The sequence below is a fragment of the Bidens hawaiensis genome, unplaced genomic scaffold (assembly GCF_021521415.1).
Source record: "Bidens hawaiensis isolate Kalapana, Puna unplaced genomic scaffold, B.hawaiensis_p1.1 tig00039579_1, whole genome shotgun sequence".
Taxonomy (NCBI): Eukaryota; Viridiplantae; Streptophyta; class Magnoliopsida; order Asterales; family Asteraceae; genus Bidens; species Bidens hawaiensis.
This window is the reverse complement of record NW_027496967.1, coordinates 85,489-105,953: the sequence shown is the minus strand read 5'-3', so window position 1 is coordinate 105,953 and position 20,465 is coordinate 85,489. Positions and strand designations below refer to the sequence as shown.

Here is a 20,465-nt window from a genome sequence, read left to right as displayed (position 1 = left end):
GTGTGCGTACTGTGAAGGTGTATGGTAAGCGAAAAGTACTGGATTGTTATTAGTAATAATAAGTTTTATCTATGAATTAATTTTGTTTAATGTAATAATAGTTTGTTGCTAAAAACTTAAAATTACAATTCTCTCTTTAATAAGTGGAAAAAAAAAATTTGTCACACAAATAGTGTTTTTAGACCGGACTGGTTGGTTTGATCGGGATTCGATTATCTGGACGGCACGGTTCTATATAGTTCGCTCGGTTCTCAGAAAACTGGCCCGACCTGTTGACCGGTTTATTATGATAAAAAATACATTTTTTAATATAACATTTTTTTAACCTTAACAGTCATTTTTGAGACAAAAAGTTCAGCCGGTCCAACCGGTTGAACCAATTTACTAAGAAAAAAATATGGGAAAATTACCAAAATAGGCATGTTGACCAAGAATTTACGAAAATAGACATGCCTATTTTAGCCTACATCTCTCCAATCATTGGTTTTTAGACCAATAAACAACTGACACGTCATTGAAGCCGAGCCGCCTTAGCCGCAAATTTATGGACACGGAATTGTATGAAAAGTAAACGGGTCCCACCATTAGCCAATAAAATTTCGACACGTGTCAAAGGCGGCTAAACTTAGCCTACATCTATGGTTATTTAGCCGACATCTCTGACTCTTAACCGGCTTCGGGATACGTGTCTATTTACTTAGCCGGCTTCAAATATTCCTTTTTAGCCGGCTCCAACTCGGCTTGTAGGCTAAGGCTTCACTTAGCCGCCTTCTTTTTTTCATTTAGCCATCTAATTTTAGCCGCCAAAATTAAATTATTTACCAACTTTACCAACTCTATTAAATATTTAGCCGGCTTCACTTAGTCGTCTTCTTAGCCGGTGTAAATTTAGCCCCCAAATTTAAATATTTTTACCCACTCAATTAATTATTTAGCCGGTTTCGCTTAGCCGTCAATTTTTTTTCTTAGCCATTAGAAATAAATACATTTAACTACCCAAATGTAATTTTTCACCAACCATTTTTACAAAACTATACAACCGTCTCCACTCCATCTTATAAAACCTTCTTCATCCTACGAAACTTTTTTACTTTCTTATCAAAAGATCCTCAATTTTTTTTTAAAAAAACTATGTTTGTTAACGTCGTTGTTTACTTAGATCAGATTGTATTATTTACTTAGCCGGTTTTTTTTTTCTGAATGAATTAACTTATTAAAATTATTTTTATGTATGTAGATACTAACAAAAAAGTAATACACGAAAATATTCATAAATAATAAAAATTAAGAAACATAATAATAACAAAGCATACTAAATAACGATTACAATCTACTTGATGGTCGGCTGACAACGCCAAATGTAAATTTTTCTGCCATAAACCTCCGATATTTAAGCATTTTCTCCTTAAAATCTCCTTCAAAATTAAATTGTTTTCCAAAACATAAATGTTTCATTAACATACAAGCAAATACCTCCGAATTTTTCGCCTGACCAGTGTGGTTGGGCTGCACATATTTGTCAGAACTATCAACCCAAAAAGTTTTTCTTCCCGTCCAGACCTCCTCCAGTAGCGAAAGTTGACCAACAAAGCTCCAAAATAAACTTTCAGTTTAACTAACATTGGGTTAATTTGGTACGGAGTTGGTAAAGTTGGTAAAATATTCAATTTTGTTAGCTAAAATTACACCGGTTAAGAAGACGGCTAAGTGAAGCCGGCTAAATATTTAATAGACTTGGTAAGGTTGGTAAAATATTTAATTTTGGGGGCTAAACTTACACCGGCGAAGAAGAAGGCTAAGTGAAGCCGACTAAATATTTAATAGAGTTGGTAAAGTTGGTAAAATATTTAATTTTGACGGCTAAAATTAGACGGCTAAATGAAAAAAAGAAGGCGGCTAAGTGAAGCCTTATCCTACAAGCCGAGTTGGAGCCGGCTAAAAAGGAATATTTGGAGCCGGCTAAGTAAATAGACACGTATCCCGAAGCCGGCTAAGAGTCAGAGATGCCGGCTAAATAACCATAGATGTAGGCTAAGTTTAGCCGCCTTTGACACGTGTCGAATTTTTATTGGCTAAAGGTGGGACCCGTTTACTTTTCATACAATTCTGTGCCCATAAAGTGGCGGCTAAGGCTTAGCCGCCTTAGCAGGCTTCGATGACGTGTCAGTTGTTTATTGGTCTAAAAACCAATTATTGAAGAGATGTGGGCTAAAATAGGCATGCCTATTTTGATAAATTCTTGGTCAAACATGCCTATTTTGGTAATTTTTCCAAAAAATATTCTTTTTAATATAACATTTTTTAACCTTAAATCTCATTTTTTGAGACAAAAGTTCGGTCGGTTTGACCGGTTGAACCGGTAGCTTGTCCAATTCACTGTACGATGTGGTTATGAAACACATACGTTAAACCATGTGTAACAGATAAAAGCCCACAACATCACCACCGCCCGCGTCATATCACTCTTGCAAGTTTTAGGCATGAGCTTTGCATTAGAGGGCATGAGCACGGCAACGGCAAAAGGGGCAAAGAGGGGTAGCGCAATGGGGACATGGATTGCACCTCTGGTAGTTATGCTGCGGGTGATGGTGGTGTCGTGAGCGTTTATCCACTATACACAACCTTACAAACGGTGGTGAAGGTTATAGTTTGTGGGTATCATGGGCGTTAATCCACTAAACCCAACATTACAAACAATGGTGATGGTAACAATGACAGTGACAGTACCATTAACAATTATATAATCTCTTTTGGGATAAATTAATGCATTCACCAATAACAAGTTTTGAATTACTTTAATAAGATTCATATAAAAGAAATGTACTGTATAACATGATAATGAGACATATACCAAAATAAAAATAAATATCTAACATTTAAAATAGACATATTATACCATCCAAAGTAAAGTTGACCATAATAACAATTATTGATGCCAAACAACAAACAAGATCTAAAACTTAAAATACTCAAATCCAATGAACTGAAACACAAATCTTAAACAAACAAATCCAAATCATCATCATCATCATCAATTCATCATCTATTGATCATCTTTCTCCACATAATAAGCTTCGGGATTAACCTGCTTAAACTTCCTCCCAACCAAACTTATCCCAACATAATCTCGCGGGTCAACGCTCTCACCACTCTCATTACTCTCATCACCACCATTAGTACTCTTATCCCGTTGATTAACAAGATCAGATATGTCAGGCTGCTTCTGTTGACTCCCACCAACACCACCACCATTATGATTATTATCCGACATGTTTTTCCTCCCAAGATCTGATATCTCAGGTGACTTATTATTTGAGTACACCCCATCACGACTAGTAATGTTATTATTAGAGTTGAATGGTCCACGTACGTCTGAGAGCCCCGGGGAATGGCCGGAGAGTGGTTGATCTTGTGGCAGAATGCGTTGACTTGTTGCCGGAAAGTAAGGGTCAGAGTGACCGTACAGATTGGATGAGAGATTTGGAGCAGCTGTGTAGGATGTGGGGTTGGTGTTGTTATCTATGCTAACTGAACGTTGGTAGATGTTGGAGTTGGATGGAGGTTGTGTGTAGCTGTCGGAGTTCATTTTGGCCGAAGTAAGATAAGATTCCGGTGGGTGTGGGTTTAATGGATGAGTTTGGATGAATGGTGTGTGTTAATATATAGAAGTTATGTTGTGTTTAAAGTCTAGGTCAACCCAACGCCTTGCCTACTAGTCTTTTTATATTATTTTTGAAGATTGGATTATTATTTACAACTTACAAGAAACTTCCTTGAAATTTATATGTATGTTCGTCGAAGATTGTTTCGGTTTATGATTAAAAGCAAATAAATACCATGTACTCAATTATTCAAATTATAATACCCTACTTATACAGGGTTTTCAATTTTGTAACAATTTATGATTTATAATATAATTGATGAGCTATCTCCCGCATTTGCGGGACCTTCAATACGAGCTCTTTTTGCTCCGCTCATGTATGGGAGTTGGAAAGTTATTGTTCGGTCTCAGAAAATGCTAACCTGTGTATTTAGGGGAAGCAGTTTCTGTGTTTAACAATGGCCTTCGGGGGGCGATTGAGGATATCGTGGTTTGTGGTAGTGCCTTCTTTAGAGATTTTTAATGGAGGTTGGCATCACTTCCGACTCGTTTTGAAGGTTTGGGTTTATGTTCAGCTTCAGATGTTTCTACTTATGCGTTTGTGGCCTCGAGGGCGCAATCTTGGGAATTGCAAGACCACATTCTTCGAGGTTGTGGTATTGATGGGTTTGATCGATGGCACATTGCACTTCCCGATTTTGATATTAGCGGTTTCTCTAATAAAGACACCCCCTAAAGCCCAACATGCTTTGGCGAGTACCCTTTATAGTGGAATCATCAAGAGTTTGAAAATGAAGTTTGATTTATCCCCTCGTCCGAAAGCGGTGCTTAAGTGTCTTCGGGCTCCTCGGGCTCAAGATTTCTTAATTGTTCTCCCTATTGAAGGATTGGGCCAACATATGTCCGCTTTGGAGTACCGGGCCATCCTGAAGTATCGGTTAATGATCCCTTTGTTCCCGGTAGATGAGTCATGTCCGGTTTGCCGTAAGGTTTGTTTGGATTCTTTTGGCGAGCATGCGGTTCACTGCAAAGAGTTGCCTGGGTTTAAGTGCAGGCATGATTTGGTGAGGGATGTTCTGTGTGATGTTCTTAAACGAGCCGGAATTTCGGCTAAAAAGGAAGCCCCCGTAAACTTTCTTACGGATCCTCAAGAAGGAAGATCCACATTACGACCGGCCGATATTCTTGTTTTTTGGTGGGTAGAGGGAAACACGCTTGTGTCAACCTCACAGGAGTGTCCCCTCTTGTTGGGATTAGTGACAATGGGTTTGTAGCAGGCCAGGCAGCATTGAAGGCGGCATCGGGGAAGGTTGCTAAACACGAGAGAGCTTGTTTGGAGAATCAACACGTGTTTATCCCCTTTGCCTTTGACACTTTTGGTTTCTTAGCTCCGGATGCCGTGGACCTTTTGAATAGGGTTCAGAAAGTTGTGCATAGTAACGTATCGGACTATCGGCCCATAAGAATCGAAACTTTGTTTTTAGTAGGATTAAGTTTGCTATCCAAACGGGGGTTGCGGCGCAGCTTGTTGCCCGCTTACCTACCACTTCATTGTAAATCGTTTGGATGTTTCAACATAATAATAAAATTACATTAATATAATTCATATTTTCTGTTGTCAAAATTTTAAACTGTTAATTAGATTAGGGTATTTCGGGTGCAAGGTTAACATAGAATGAGTGAATTATACATGATATGATAGACTTAAACCTTTCAGATAATAGGATTGGAGATATGACTTGTTGAAAATAAACGAAGGTTAGTGATATTTATAGGAGTAAATAAATTATCAATCCCAAAGCCTAAACAAATTAAAATCTAATCCAGTAATTCAAATAAGCTAATTTTGATTTTTGAATGCATTGTGAATCGACATGGCTCCCATACGACGCTCGACTTCTCATCTTCTGCCTCCCATCGTGTTGCCCGGCTGCCTCGCCGCCCTCCAATAGCCTCTGTACTATGTTCCTGGTACAAAATATTTTTGTATCTGCCTCTCTTTATATTTGTATTAGTTTGCTCAATTCGCCTTTGGATTTCAAAACTTATGAAACTTGGGACAAAACATACCTCCTAATAATTTACATAAGAATTAACAATTGATAAATTGTTTATGGCCATAAATCTCACCAAGAAATTCATATCATATAGTAATACGTTTGTCATGTGTTATTGCTTTTTTAAGACATCATGTATGCGCGTTATTTAATTATCGAGTTAAAAAATAAATGCAACTTGAAAGACAATGGTTTTGACCTTGTCGCTCCATCTGGTTAGAATATATTATTAATGAATCACATAAATAATATATTTAAACATCAAAGGGTCCATAGCTCAGTGGTAGAGCATTTGACTGCAGATCAAGAGGTCACCGGTTCGAACCCGGTTGGGCCCTTTTTAGTTTTTCTTTATTTTAAATAGTTTTTTTAATTTTAATTAGCTCGTTATTAAATACTTTTAGATGTATAACTTTGATCACTACTCTGAAAATGCTAAGGAAGGCAGAAAAGGTTGGTTTACCACACTCTTTAGTTACGAAGATGAATTTACAAAGAAAAACAGTTAAAAGTATTACTGTTGTGTTATTAAAAATACCATTGAGACTCATTCCTGTAGTTGCATTTGAACTTTACATTATACACTTTTCTATCATCTTTTACAATGCGTCAAGTCAAATATCTTGACAAAGCTCAATGCTACATTAATTTATACATTTTTAATAGGGCATTTTTTGCAACATTTTTCTTATTTGTTATCACATCTATCAAGGACTAACGCCCAATAAATCAGGATGCTAATCGGGTTGTGCTCGTGAGTTGGCTATTAAGCACGACACTAATTCAAACAATAAAACTTGAAAATCATATAAGACACGTGAACTCCGATAGAACACAAATAACTACAAATGTACATAAACAACTAGATAAACCTGAACTAAATAAAAAAAATTGGATGTTATTACCTTAAATTCACAAATCTACAACCAAATATGAATATATATAAAATATTTACGTTTAAAGTATAAACACCTTAGGTCACTCCCTCTAAACTTACATAAAATAAACAACCATGTTTAATGATGACGACATGTCTTTTCCAAATGATAAAAAAACAAACAGGATAAAGGGGTGTTTTGAATTACTTATTTTAGTCAACTTATAAATTATTGAAAAAGTTAAAAATGGGTTTGGCATTGTTTGATATGTGAGGGGATAAGTTGACAAGTTACAATATTGTAACTTATAGCTTATCCCAAAAATAAAGTTATAAGAAGGTAAAAAATAAGGAATCCCAAACACCCAACAGACCAACCGAGAGCCCACCACATTGACCCAGACACAATCAGTTTATCTTAATGTGTACTCAGGTGTAACCATAACCAGAAACAAACTGAAACCCGTTTATACTAAACTCGAACACTAAACCCAAACCAATAAATTTCATGACAGGTTCAGATATAGAAGACTTATTATGATCCATTCCCAAATAATGTAAAAATATATAATATCAATCATAGCACTAGCAAGAAAAACCATTTTGCTAAACAAATATCCAAAATACTGAAATGATTTATAAAACCAGTTGAGATTCCATTTCCTAAAAACTAAGTGTAGGCATTGTCAACTTCCATACACTATTCGTCCCTATATCTTATGTTTGACCGTTGACTGGTCAACCACAAGTTTTCAAGTACCATAATATCTAGGCACAAATTTTTGTCAACCATAAGTCACAACATAACCAACCACTAATTAACCATCATTAAAGCTTTATACCTTTTTCTTTAGCCATTTCAACCACTGCATTCACCTGATTGGTATTATCATTATCAGTATCATACAACTCACGATACGACTTCCACAGCTTCAACGAAAACGGGTAAACCGACAACGCCCGTTTATGAAAGCAATCCAAGATCGCCCTAAAACCAACCACGTCTTTCAACAAACCTGCAGCTTCAACCCACACAGACTCCGGTGCAACCGGGACCGCCTGAAACAGAGAATCGATCAGCTGCACGCTCGCCCAGAAAGACACGCTAGCGTTCGCATCTGATTGGTTCTTGCAGATCGATAGTGCTAATTGGTAATTCGCGGGCCTCATTTCCATCAACGCTTCAGCAAGATCTATAACATCGGTCGGTTTTTCACAACCTTCAAACGGTAACAAACACGAGCCAAAGCACGATTCGAGAACCTGATTCAACAAAGATGAATTGGAAGAAACCGGACATAAAAGATTGTTAACGAGTTTTTGAATTTTCTGGTTCCCGATACTTTTGATGAAGGTTCTAGAAAGTGGCTCGGGGGGTGGTAAAGCACGGGGATCCGTTAGGTAACGGTTTATCGCGTTTAAAAACACGTCTAAACAGGCTTTCGGTTTACCAAAAACATTTTTGAGTGAAAACGCTGCATGCTCTTTCACACAACATTGTGTAATCCTCAACAGAAGCGACTTCAAACGCTTGCTCAATAGCAATACGAGCTTCGTTATGATCGTTTTGTAACTGTCTATATAGTGAGAGATTAAGCAGACCAAATACGATATCGGACTCGGCCAAACTAGATATCCATTGACTTAAATTCATAATCCCAGATTTTGGATACCATCGGCCCATTATCTCTTTTGCAAGATCGATTTTTCCAGTTTCATGGGCATATTCTGCATATTGGTTCCAAATGCATTGGATACCACGTTCTTCAGCACAGTTACTTAGAGCCTCTTCAAATGCTGTGAATGTTGACTTGGTCGAGTCAACCCCGTTGACCCGAATTGATAAAAGAATGAGTTCCAAGCAGGATGGGTATACCCGAAGGTACTTCTCCAACAGTTGTTTACAAGAATCTAAACCTTTAATGACAGCTGTACATCTGATGTGATTAACAGCAAACTGTTGCGCTAACATACCCGACTCAGGGGCGAGTTCTAACATGGTAAGCGCTTGCTGTTTTTCATCATCTGTTAACTGAACGGGATGCCATTCGATTGCAGATAATTCTTTACGACATTCAAACCGTTGGATGATGGTATCGGGTAATTTTTTATATAATAGCAGGTATACAGCACAAAGCCATAAGACACGTATGTCAGGATCTGTTAGGGATTTCTGAATATCGGGAAACAATGGTGCATGGGGATCGGTGGAGGTGTTTGTAGAAGATAACAGTCCATATACATTCTGGATAGCATTGTTGACTTGACCAGATGAGCATAAGCAATTAATCATTTGTAGAAAGAGGTCTAAGATGCACTCGCTTTCCCGGTTAAGAGTTGATGCATGACGGCATAGTGCTGATATTGCAGTGTTATACGCAAGTAACCGATCGTCAAGTTTTTCCCGACTATTGATGAACATTAGCCAAAGTTCATAAGATGATTCATTGTTTTCAACCTGGATACAAAAACCAATATGTTTAATTTCAAAAATAACAAAAAAGAAAAAGAAAGTAGATGAAGAAATTAAACTAAAAAATTGGCAAACACCCTGACAAAAAGACGGTCATTGTAAAGAATATTGACAAAGAGTAGGGGTGTAAACGAGCCGGGCCGCTCATGACTACTCGAGATTGGCTCGCTAAAAGCTCAAATCAAGCCGAGGTTAAACAAGCTAAGCTTAAGCTTGACTTCGAGCCTAAATCAAAGCTTGTTTAGTAAAGGAGCTGAGGCCCAAGCTTAACATACGGAGTACGGCTAGACTTACGAGCCTAAACGGCCTGTTATATATATGAAATTTCATATCTAATCTAAACAAATATATACCACATAAAAAACATTAATGTATATATAATAATATAACATTGGTAAAAATAACTAAACAGTATATGTGTGTGTGTGTGTGTCAGTGTGCATTTAAATAAAATAACTAACAAATAAAGGTTTAATGAGCCAAGCACTCATGTGGCTCAGCTCGTTTAACAAAATATGCAAATGGGTTCATGTCAACATAGACGGCTCTTACGTACAGCTAAAAACAGGTCAGGTTGACCTGCAACACCTTTTGATAAGCTTTTTATATCTCTAAATAATTAATGTAATTTAAATGACCAAAAACTATTACATTAAAAAATTAACCTGATTTGTTAAAATAATACGAATATACGATACTGAAAAGGAGAGAAAGAAAACAAAGTGTGTACCGCATAACGATGCATGTCATCTTTTTCCGATTGACTTCTGATTGCAATAGAAAATGTGTAAATAAACAATCCAGATAAGTACAGATGTAGGATGTTCCTAAAGGGCACGAGCGAGAACAGTAAGACACTGCAATTTTTTTGATGATCAAAAATTAATATATAATATCAAAAATATATTAATAATAATATATGTGAGAGTCGGTAACATCACAATTACCCCTGTACGTCCCTTCTCCTTGCTAACCTCCTTACTGAGATTAAGAAAAGCCGTTTCAAGACGTTGATAGATGCCATCCATATGTTCATCTGATTGACCCTGTATTAACATAGTTTATATATAAAAAGGTTAATTAGCTAATAAAAGTTAATCCGTGCTTACTTTTTCATAGGAAAAATTATCTCATTTAAAGTTAATTTAAATATAACTAAATAAAAAATAATGCAAATAATAACACACCATTATAACCGAATTGTATTAAAACTAGTATTCACTTCCAGTGAATTACGATAGCTCGGTTTTGAGTAAAATTCATAATGAAAGTTCGAAACATAGGTAGCAATAAGCGTCTCGTAATGCTTTTGGAATTTTAGAATCATTATGCCGTGGAAAAAAATTTAAAATATATATAATATTGACCAGGTTCAGTTTTGAATATCATCATCATCATCATCATCGTACTCAGTATATCCCACCAATAGCAATGCTATGGTAGGGTCTGAGGAGGGTAAGATGTAGACAGCCTTACCTCTATCCCATAGGGATAGAGAGGCTGCTTCCGGTGAGACCCCCGGCTCGATAGTAGTTTTGAATCAAGCCTTGGACATAAGACACATAACACTCAATCATCGGGACACCGGCTGATTGGTGCATGTGCCCTTGTCTTTCGGCTATCAACGCCACCACATGATGCCTGATTAACCTTCCGCCACTTTTAACGTTATTTTCACGTGATTAGTAAAATAACGTCAAAATTAGTGCAATTTTACTTTTGCCCACCCAAGGGTTCACACATATATACATTATATGTGCGCACCGCAAGCAGGGCGTATCAGTTTTGAATATCGATTATGTTAAATCGTGTAGATAAAAGAGCATGTTATAACGGTATATTCGGAATTTTGTAAAACATTATGCTTTAAAACTTATAAGAGAAAAAAAAATATGCTCAAAAGTAATTAAAATATTTAGATAATAGTAGCTTTGAGGAGTTGTACCTTGTGCTTGAAGAGCTAGTACATAAAGTATATACATAATACTTAATTACATAATAAAAAATCAAAACATGTGTTGCTAAACAAAGCTTCAAGACATAATACATTTTTTGTCCTCTAAAAACATGTAAATCACTACTCATAAGGGTTGGTAAACTGTGTGTGTATAATGAGAAAATAGACTGACCTCTTTGGCATTTTGACCATGAAAATACGATGATTGTCGATTCCAAACACCATGAACCTCAATGCGTGTTTCAGGACCATGCAGACATGATTCATCTGAGTTCAAATCTGCAAGCATTGAACTTGAAACAACTAAAAAAGCACTATACGACTTTTTCCAACGCTGTTCATTGGTTGGAGCCACAAGATATTTATATGGATGTGAATCAGCTTTCAAACTGTCTAAACAGACCAGATAAGTAGGTGGGGCTAAGCAAAGGGACCCACGATCTGCAACGTTAACATCACATTAAAACAAATAAAAACATGTTTCAAAATAAAAGACAGTGAGATCATAGTTCAAAATTTCATACCATTGCTGTTTGAATCAACGTTTTTTGATGAATAATCTCTGACATGCTGCCATTGACACTCATGATCGTTGCATTTACCTCGTAATTCAAACATGCAATGAGGCCAAAAGGGGTTGATTGGTAAGTTGTTCGAATACGAACCGACTTCACCAACATAAAGATCCAATAAAGAACTGGAAACTGAATCAGTATGGTGGGCCCCACAAACACCATTTGGAATGTCATCAGTTTGAATCTGTGTGTTCTCACTGAACTTTACATGACCAAAAGCACTCTTCAGAATTGGTTCAGCCAAAAAGGATCCATAATCGACATCGCACTGGTCTTTCTCTGACATCACAATATCTTTATATTCCAAGAAAAAGAAGTTAAAAATTATACACACTAACTAAAACATAATAAAATTATTAAAATGTAGTAATGTACTTCCATTATCATAAATTTGGTCTTTCTCTGTCTCAGAAGATGGTATGTTTCCAGAATCTTCCATAATTTCCCCATCCTCTTTTTCAGAAGTAGCAATCTCCAGGCTTTGAACTGGCTCATTCTTCTTTGACTGTCTATTTCCTAACCTTGCAAACAGTTGAGACCTCAATGATGCTTCTAGAAGCAATGAGTCCTCATTGTTGTCAATAGGAACTGAATTATTATTCATTTCATTACATATTCCTTCCATATGACTATCTAAACTTGAATCACCAGCTTTAAGCCCAAAAGTGGATGTCTGGTCATCCTCAGCTAACATATTATTACTATCGTTTGTTTTTTCTTCACCCTGAGGCTCTGATCCACTGGAATCGGGATCCTCGCACTCATTCTGCACCTGATGATGTGGTGTGTCGTTTTCTGACATGTTGGTTATAGAGTTCACATTAGCATCAATAAGCTGATTTGACATGTTTGACATATTTGACCAGAACATATTTGAATCCTCCATCACGTGAGAGCGAAGATTAGCCGAAAATAAATTTCTTTTGTGATAAAGATATGAACATCTAGTATTAGCTTCAGCTAAATCCCTTTGAGCCTTCCGGTAAGCTTTTAAGGCGTTTCTTTCTTCAATTTCACATTTGCGTCTATGCTCTTGTGCTTCATCTAGCTCCTTATCTTGCAATTCTTCAAGTTCTAGTAGTGATTTGATATCCATCTCGCCAGTTGTGGCCCCAAAATGATTCCAAAAGCTTGAATTGGTCAGAGAACCCTAGAATCAGTTGACAAAAAGGTAGTTGTTCATGTAAGGTGAACAGTCAACACATTGTTGCATAAAAGCTATTTGCAGATTCATAATTCAGAATTTAAAATAATGTAAATCACAATTGCTAACTGTTTGTAAACATTGTAAAAACAGAGGTGCTATGGAGAATTTTGATGATTGGTAGCTATAAGAATAGAGATAGAAATGGAAAGAGAATTTATCTACTTAACTACTATAACGGCATTATCAGCTTGTGTTTCACTTATGTTATTTAAACCCATGTAATCTAGAAACAAGATTGAACAGATCTTGAAACAAATAGGAAAACGCACGGATATAGAAGATGTCGAACCCTGTTGTGAAATCGGAAAATACACGGATATAGAAGATGTTGAACCCTGTTGCGACATGATCGGGAACTTAGGGCATCTAAAACCTACACAGATTCGATAAATATGAGCCAAAACAAGAAAATGAATGGATGTAATCTGAGAATCAGCAATTCAACAAAATTGAACAAAAAGATTACAAGGGGGATTACTGTTATGAAATCAGCAATGACCAGGAGCAGCAGATGGCAGGAAAGAACGGGGGTAGGGTTTCAGAAACTTTCCCCAAATTGGTGATGAGTGAATAGACGATGATCTTCCGTGTGTGTGTGTGTATATACTAGGGATGAGATCGGTACCGTACCGGGACCGAAAATCGCAAATTCTTGGTACCGGCACCAAAATATTCGGTCCGGTATCGTTTCGGTACCGGTATTGAAGGTAAAAAATACCGGTACCGTACCGATACCAAAACTCAAAACTTTGGTACCGACGGACCAAATCGGTACCGATTTCGGTACTGGTACCGAATTTGCTCATCCCTGCATTATTATATACACACTTATGCATATACATATATGAATGAGATCATTTGAGATCTCGAAAGAACTCCACTTAACGATATTTTTTTGAAAAAAAAAATCCATATATAAATAAGTTACAGCTAAAAAACAAAAAATATATTTCGTCGATCAACTTTTATAATAGATGAAACAAACGTTTACATTACAAGGTAAAAAGTACAAATTTGCAAATATTTGCGTAATGTAAACGTTTGTTACATCTCTGTTAAAAGTCAATTCATGCAAAAAAAGGTTTTAAATTGTTTTGTAGATGTAACTTACCTATTCTATATATGATAAAAAAAAATAATATTGTTAAGATGGAGTTCTTTCGAATTCTCAAAGTATCCATCCCCTACACACACACTTACAAATATGTGTGTGTGTGCGCGCGTGTGTATGCATATGGCCCTCTTTAAAAACAAACTAGGTAGCATTCCCGGCGCGTTGCGCTAGGTTGATGTTATTGATAGTCGTACAGCTTATCAAACTGTGTGATGCGACTGCGAGTTGGGGTGAATTCGATCGGTGTTGGGTTATGGAACGGAAATAAACCCCAAAAAAGTTTGCTAGCACCCATATACAACAAATTAATTAACAAGAAAAAACCACGCATTGCGGTGGCGAACCGACGACACTTCAGTCGGTATCTAGTTCCGGCACCGAAAGAAAAGCGAAACATAAATTCGTCCACACCTAGGGGAAAGGTAACGTACAAATGAAATTAACGTGCTAATTGTGAGAATCAAGTAGAGTAATTATATATACAAGTAGAGTAATTATGTAATTACATCATAAGAGTAATATGATTACTCTATGATGTAATTACATAATTACTCTACTTGATTCTCACAATTAGCATGTTAATTTTATTTGTATTTGATCCAAACACTCCACACCTATATACAACAATTTAACATAATTAAAAAAGAAAACAATGTGGCGAACAAAAAAAAATCACGCGCTGCAGTTACAAACTGATATGAACTCGTTGATTCCGATATCAACGAACAAAAAAACTTGCGCGCTAGCGAATTCGGTCAAAATCGACGTTGTCGGCACTAAATTGTACAAAGAAAACCACACATTGTGGTGGCGAACCGACATGAGTTCAGTCGGTATCGGGTTATGGCACCGAAGTTAAAGCAAAAAATTAATTCATCCACGCCCAAATACAACAAATTAACATGTTTAAGTAAAAAATTAACGAAAAACAAAAATATGCGCGCGTTGTGTCTGCACACTGAAGCGAATTTGTCCGGAATCAACGGACAAAAAAAACTCACGGCGAAAAAAAACCCGTGTTGCGACCGCAAGCTGAAACAAATTCGGCTGGAATCATTTGAAGGTATCAACGGTAAAAAAACACGTTTTGCCACAGTGAACCGACGCGAATTATAAACAAATAAAAAGCTAAAAATCAAAATGGAAAAATGCCAATCAACCACGTGAGGCCACGTGGACAAATTGCGTGGCTACGTCGCCAAAACTCTCGTTTAATATATAGTTATAACTTATAATTATAATATCCGGTGAAAAATTAAACCAAGAATTCATAACACATTAAATCACATTTCTTTGGATTATCCGCCAAATGAAGAAAACCAAGAATTCTCCACCAAGTATACACATATAAACATAAGAAGTCAAAGAAGCAAGTAATGGTATTCTTAATTCTTGTTCTATTCGTATGTGCTTGCTTGAGATTTATAAACCCAGAACAAGAAAACCCTGTTTTCATGATTCACAGCGCTTGTACGAAGGAAAAATCAAAGACACTGGTGGTAAAATCAGTTCTCAAAACAGATCTTACCAATAAGATATTGACTGTCCTCAATCAAAAAGCACACTGGTGGTAAAATCCCTTTCAACCCATAGATTTCACATCCAAGTTCATAACATAACAGATTACTAATAGAACAAACATTATTGATTTCTTGTATTAAGCGTCTTCACAATCTTTGGTCACACTTTTAATATTCCTTTTGTTTTTATTTATTTGAATAATTCTAATTTTCTAGTACCCTTTCTTAAGTGACTACTGTTTCCATAAGTTCTAAAGCATTTAGTATGACCACTGATCATCATAACATAAACTAACTTTGTCTACAATGAACCTGTTTGTAAATTATATCGCATATAGCTTTGTTTTAATATTAGTGCAAGTGTCATGCTATCTATCATTTCACCACGCAAATTTAGAAACTATTCTCTAAAGTATTAGCTTTTATAGAAACATCATCACAAGCTGCAAGTTAGACCCATATCTAGCTTAAACTTAGTTAACCAAAAATCATTGTGGTCTGTATGGTTTGTAATACCCAAAGAAGAAACTATCCTACTAAGACTATCCCTTTTACATATGGAATATAGCATAAGAAGAGTGAAATTGGAAGAGGCTGAAAGAGAGTGAATCCCGAGTTTATACATATACTTCGTTTTATTTTTAGTAAATTATATGCTTGTAAAAGTGACTGACTACATTTTCAGTGAATCATGTATTCATGTGTATTTACAGTAAAGGGGAAACCTCAAGATATAGGAAATAAACCATAGAGAAACCTAACTCGGCCCTGTGTGCTAGACATAATTAAAACCTAACAATAATCAATATCTAATAAACAAGTAATCAGTTGCACCAAGTGTCACAATTCTGTGAGCCCAAAATTCTTTTTCCTGCTTCTTTTATACATAATTTCAATCAAATCTTATCTTATATATCATTTTATAATTCTTAAATTTTCATTACTAACTGTTTAATATATTCTTTATTCAATCTGTTATCCATTACATGGATTCCATGTAATACACGGGTTTCTAACCCAGTATTCTAATATATATATGTAACAATGCTAGAGAGATTCTAAGATGGGAATAGTCCATGTGTAAAGAACTGACAAATAAATAAAAGAAACAAAAACATCTAAAAAGCATACACAGAAACTCTTCAACTGATTATGATGTTTTCCTGTAAGTAACATTATAATAACTATAAATCTTTAGGTTCAGTGGTGGTGATGCCTTGGTTATAGTAATGCAAGCAAAAGCTGTTTTGTGGTTTCAGCAATAACTAAGCTTCAGAGACTAAAACAAAGTCTTGCAATAAAAATTTGTATATGTACCTGTCTAGGTGAAGAACTTTTATCAGTTTTAGCCATTAATTGTGCAGAAGACTCTCCCAGATTTGTTATCCTGTTATGCTGCCTGCTATTGCTGACTATGCCACTGCCTACACAACAAACAGTTGCCTTAACTTATACCTATGATGAAAACAAACTTAGCATAAATAAACAAATAACGCATAACTTTATTCCCAACCTATCAGTAGATTATTGATATCATGATTTTTAAGTTCCTTTATATGTTGCTGCATTGTCATGATTTCTTTCCCATATCTACCCTTCAAGCCATCATTTTCTAGTGCAGAAGTTCCATGCTGACCAAGATTTGTAACTCCAGTTGCTGCTGTTGACTCTGAAGGAGGCCTATCATGTTGACCACCAGCTGGTACTGTTGACTCAGGAGTCTACCATGTTGACCAGCGGAAGTTGCAACTCCAGTTGCTGCTAATGACTCTGAACAAGACCTATCATGTTGACCAACAGACATTGCAACTCCAGCAGCTATTGTTGACCCAGAAGGCCTATCATGTTGACCAACAGAAACTACAACATTTCTAGGTGGCTCGCTAACTTTAAGACGTTTCTTTTCTTGCTCCTTTGGTTCTATACGTTCAGTAAGATTTCGGCTCTTAACAGCACTGTTTTTCAAATTCAAATCAGAAGCGTTCTTTTTTGAACTTGAAGCTACCTCGTTACCAGGTTTACCAGCTTTACTCTTTAACTAATTTTCCCGAATTGCGATCAATTGCCTTAAATCCTGGAGTTTATTACTGTTGACATGAATGTTTGGGGCCTTTTGACCAAATTTAATAATGCTAGGCGGGGTTGACTTTTTAAGATGAGTTTTCACCCCAACAAACGTGCTTCCACCATTCTTGAATTTGGCTCCATTCACTCTGTTAACTGATGAGACAAATGTACGGCTTGTAGATAACTTTTTGGGACTTTTGGTGTTTGTTTTGCCAGTTTGTTGCACCATTTGTGACCGTGAACTCACCATTGAAGTGGACAACTTTCTATTATCGATGGTGCCACGTGTCATATCACCAGATTCCATTGCCGTTTCCTTCTTGTATTCTTCAGAGTCACTACCACTGTCATCATCATCTGAGAAACTAATCACAAATGGGACTCGATTCTTCTCCACGCCTTTCCGTTTGTTTGAATAAGCGATTGTTCTTGAAGCTACGGCAGGATTAAGAATCGATGCAGACACCCCTGTTAAGTACACGAGAAACATCAAACCATATCTGCATTTTCACTGAAAATGTAATTATTAATAAATAAATGAGGTCAAAAGAGTGTAAAACCATCATTTGATAACATGCTTTATGAAGTAAACGAGTGCACGCTTGCAAATACAAAAGTTATAGCATTATGAAAAGACCATGAATGAGAGTGTTAAAAAAGGTGTTTAATGTTTGATTATCAACCATGTTTTAACTCAATATAGATAAAGATGGGGTCACAGATTTTGTGCACATATTACTGTGTTATATAGATTTGATGACAATGTTAGGGTATCCTAACAATTATTCTGTTTTATGGTGTTTGACATACCTTTACTTTTTAAGAAAAGATATCCAACAGAACAGAATGCTGTTTTGTGCACTTTTTAAAGACAACAAATTTAAAGGACTAGTACAACCTACCCTTCTCAACAACACTGGTGCCCTTGTTCAATGGAGGTGCTGCAAGAATTGTTCCATCAGGGAACTGAGAACGCGCATTGTCCTGAAAGAAACTCACTCATGAAAACGGTTCAATTTACCTATATCTGACGGAGAAAAAAATGCAAGTTCCGCTCACAATAAGATTTCCAACTACATAACATTTAAAATGGCTATATGCTTATCACATTTGTGCCTATAAAGAGAGATACACCAAATGTATGACGTGACAAAAGATCGAGTAAATAACTACAAAATAAGTATAAAATAACATAATATGAAGATTTAGATTATATCCAAATTAAGCAAGTTACTTATTCTTTTATATGCTACAATAGAAATGCACCAAATATAAATCCAGATAACCTAATTCTTTTATATGAAAATCGAGTTTGTGCAAACAATTTATTGTATATTTAAAATTTATCTGACGAGTTGGGATATAAATCCACATTCTTCATACAATCGTGTAATCAGACTGAATAACAAATATCAATTCAGCTTCAGAAGCTTTAAAATACTTCAACTATCAACATAGACGTTTACAATTGACAGAAGATACCACTAACGCATCATATCCATACAGACATTAATAGGAGTATCAATTACAACCACAAACTAAAATGTAAAAGAATCATGCTGTTGTAATACCAAAATCATTGACATAAGATAGTCCTAAAGACATCTAGGTCAATATGTTCTTATGAATTTGACTAAATTCTTACAGGACTACTTGATTTAGCTTCTTATAAACCTAAAAAAAACTGTTTTATATGCGAAATACAAACAGAAACGAATAAGCAAATCCCTAACCACGAGATGAACAAGACATACATGAAACCTTAGGAGACTCATCAGACGCTCATCAAACAAATACGCAATTACAGTTCATATAATTGTGACACATCACGAGTTTAATACAAACCCTACGATGAATTATGACATTGATGTGCGGTTTCCAACTTCGTAACAACTGAAATGGCCATACATTTATTGCATTTGCGCCTATTAAGCAACATACCCCAAAAGATGAGTAAATAAATACGAAACGAGTATAAACTATAAAATAACCTAACCAACATAAAAATGAACTGATGCATCTACATTCTACCGACACGTAGACTGCATTCAACCGTGTGTTCGACCGAAAAAACTAACATCACTTCAGCTTCAAAAACTTCAAAATCCTACATCATATCCATAGACATTAACAAATACGACTGCTTAATTGAGCTTCTTATAAACCTAATACAACCGTAAAACCCTAGAAGTTTAATCAAACGCTCCTCAAACAGGCAAACATATACATAACTACAGCTCATTGCCTCATATAATCGCGATAGATGCAAACATATACAACAACAGATTCAATTACACAGCACAAATCGAATCGATTTATTATATAAACCGAAATTCAGTTAAATAAGCTAGGGTTTTAGAGACGTACGTCATTTTCCGAAGCGGACAGCTCGCCTTCTTCTCTGATTTTGGATGAATCGGCGATCGGTTGTGCATCGGTAGCAGCAGGATTAGATATCGCCGGAGAAGTCACGGCGGCGACGGCGGCGGTGGTGGTGGTTTCCTCCATTGTCAGCCTCTCCACCGTAATATGTAATATGTAATGTGTGTTATTATGATATGATTATTATTATTATTATTATTATTATATGAATGAATCAATTTGTGTATTGAGATGTATTAAAAAGAGGCTTGGAGTTCATGAACCATGTTCTATTTTAGGGAACCATGTATTGAGGTGTTTTGTTATTTATTGAAACTTTAATGTTCTTTTTAAAAACTTTATATTCTTTTTTTACTATTAGAAAGAGGCTAACAATCACTATGCAAGAGTGTATTTAATTGAAGGCTTATGGACCCCACTCTTTCTTTAGTTTTTTGGCGTTAATTAATCCGTTACGTGTTTCTCACTTTCCTTTCCCTATTACTGTGCTTTTTTCATGTGTGGTGATATGTAGCAATAAAGTTTATTGTAGCATCATAAACGGTGTAGATAATAGATAAGCTATGTTTATGTTTATTGATTTTAACATAAGTAATGTAAAGGTTTAGGTTCTTTTGGTATTGTAAAAGTTAAAT

The 20,465-nt window shown here is 35.9% G+C and overlaps 2 protein-coding genes and 1 non-coding gene across 3 annotated transcripts; 1 reads left to right on the top strand and 2 right to left on the bottom strand.

The window, feature by feature from the left end:
- The first annotated feature begins 5,924 nt into the window (after positions 1-5,924).
- On the top strand, positions 5,925-5,996 carry TRNAC-GCA (transfer RNA cysteine (anticodon GCA)). The gene has a single exon. It is a non-coding gene; the product is annotated as a tRNA-Cys (tRNA).
- A 3,647-nt stretch (positions 5,997-9,643) lies between these two features.
- On the bottom strand, positions 9,644-17,082 carry LOC143591336 (uncharacterized). The gene is made up of 7 exons (XM_077071571.1): positions 16,895-17,082; positions 16,699-16,805; positions 11,916-12,690; positions 11,490-11,834; positions 11,138-11,406; positions 9,956-10,054; positions 9,644-9,865 (listed from the first exon to the last, which is right to left on the bottom strand). Exons 1-7 carry the CDS (start codon positions 16,953-16,955, stop codon positions 9,836-9,838), a joined length of 1,686 nt encoding a protein of 561 aa, XP_076927686.1. The 5' UTR covers positions 16,956-17,082; the 3' UTR covers positions 9,644-9,835.
- On the bottom strand, positions 17,082-19,968 carry LOC143591337 (uncharacterized). Its single transcript, XM_077071573.1, has 3 exons — positions 19,816-19,968; positions 18,351-18,432; positions 17,082-17,916 (listed from the first exon to the last, which is right to left on the bottom strand). The coding sequence occupies exons 1-3, from the start codon at positions 19,954-19,956 to the stop codon at positions 17,420-17,422; spliced, it is 720 nt and encodes a 239-aa protein (XP_076927688.1). The 5' UTR covers positions 19,957-19,968; the 3' UTR covers positions 17,082-17,419.
- Positions 19,969-20,465: the final 497 nt, after the last annotated feature.

Excerpts from the sequence above, each read along its gene's own strand:
- LOC143591337 (XM_077071573.1), bottom strand. The coding sequence starts at position 19,956 with ATGGAGGAAACCACCACCACCGCCGCCGTCGCCGCCGTGACTTCTCCG. Across the intron at positions 18,433-19,815 it reads TGTCCGCTTCGGAAAATGAC|GACAATGCGCGTTCTCAGTT; the intron begins GTACGTCTCTAA and ends AGTTTCTTTCAG. Across the intron at positions 17,917-18,350 it reads CACCAGTGTTGTTGAGAAGG|GGGTGTCTGCATCGATTCTT; the intron begins GTAGGTTGTACT and ends TGTACTTAACAG.
- LOC143591336 (XM_077071571.1), bottom strand. The coding sequence starts at position 16,955 with ATGACAATGCAGCAACATATAAAGGAACTTAAAAATCATGATATCAAT. Across the intron at positions 11,407-11,489 it reads CGTTGATTCAAACAGCAATG|ATCGTGGGTCCCTTTGCTTA; the intron begins GTATGAAATTTT and ends TTAACGTTGCAG. Across the intron at positions 10,055-11,137 it reads ATGGTCAAAATGCCAAAGAG|GGTCAATCAGATGAACATAT; the intron begins GTCAGTCTATTT and ends ATGTTAATACAG.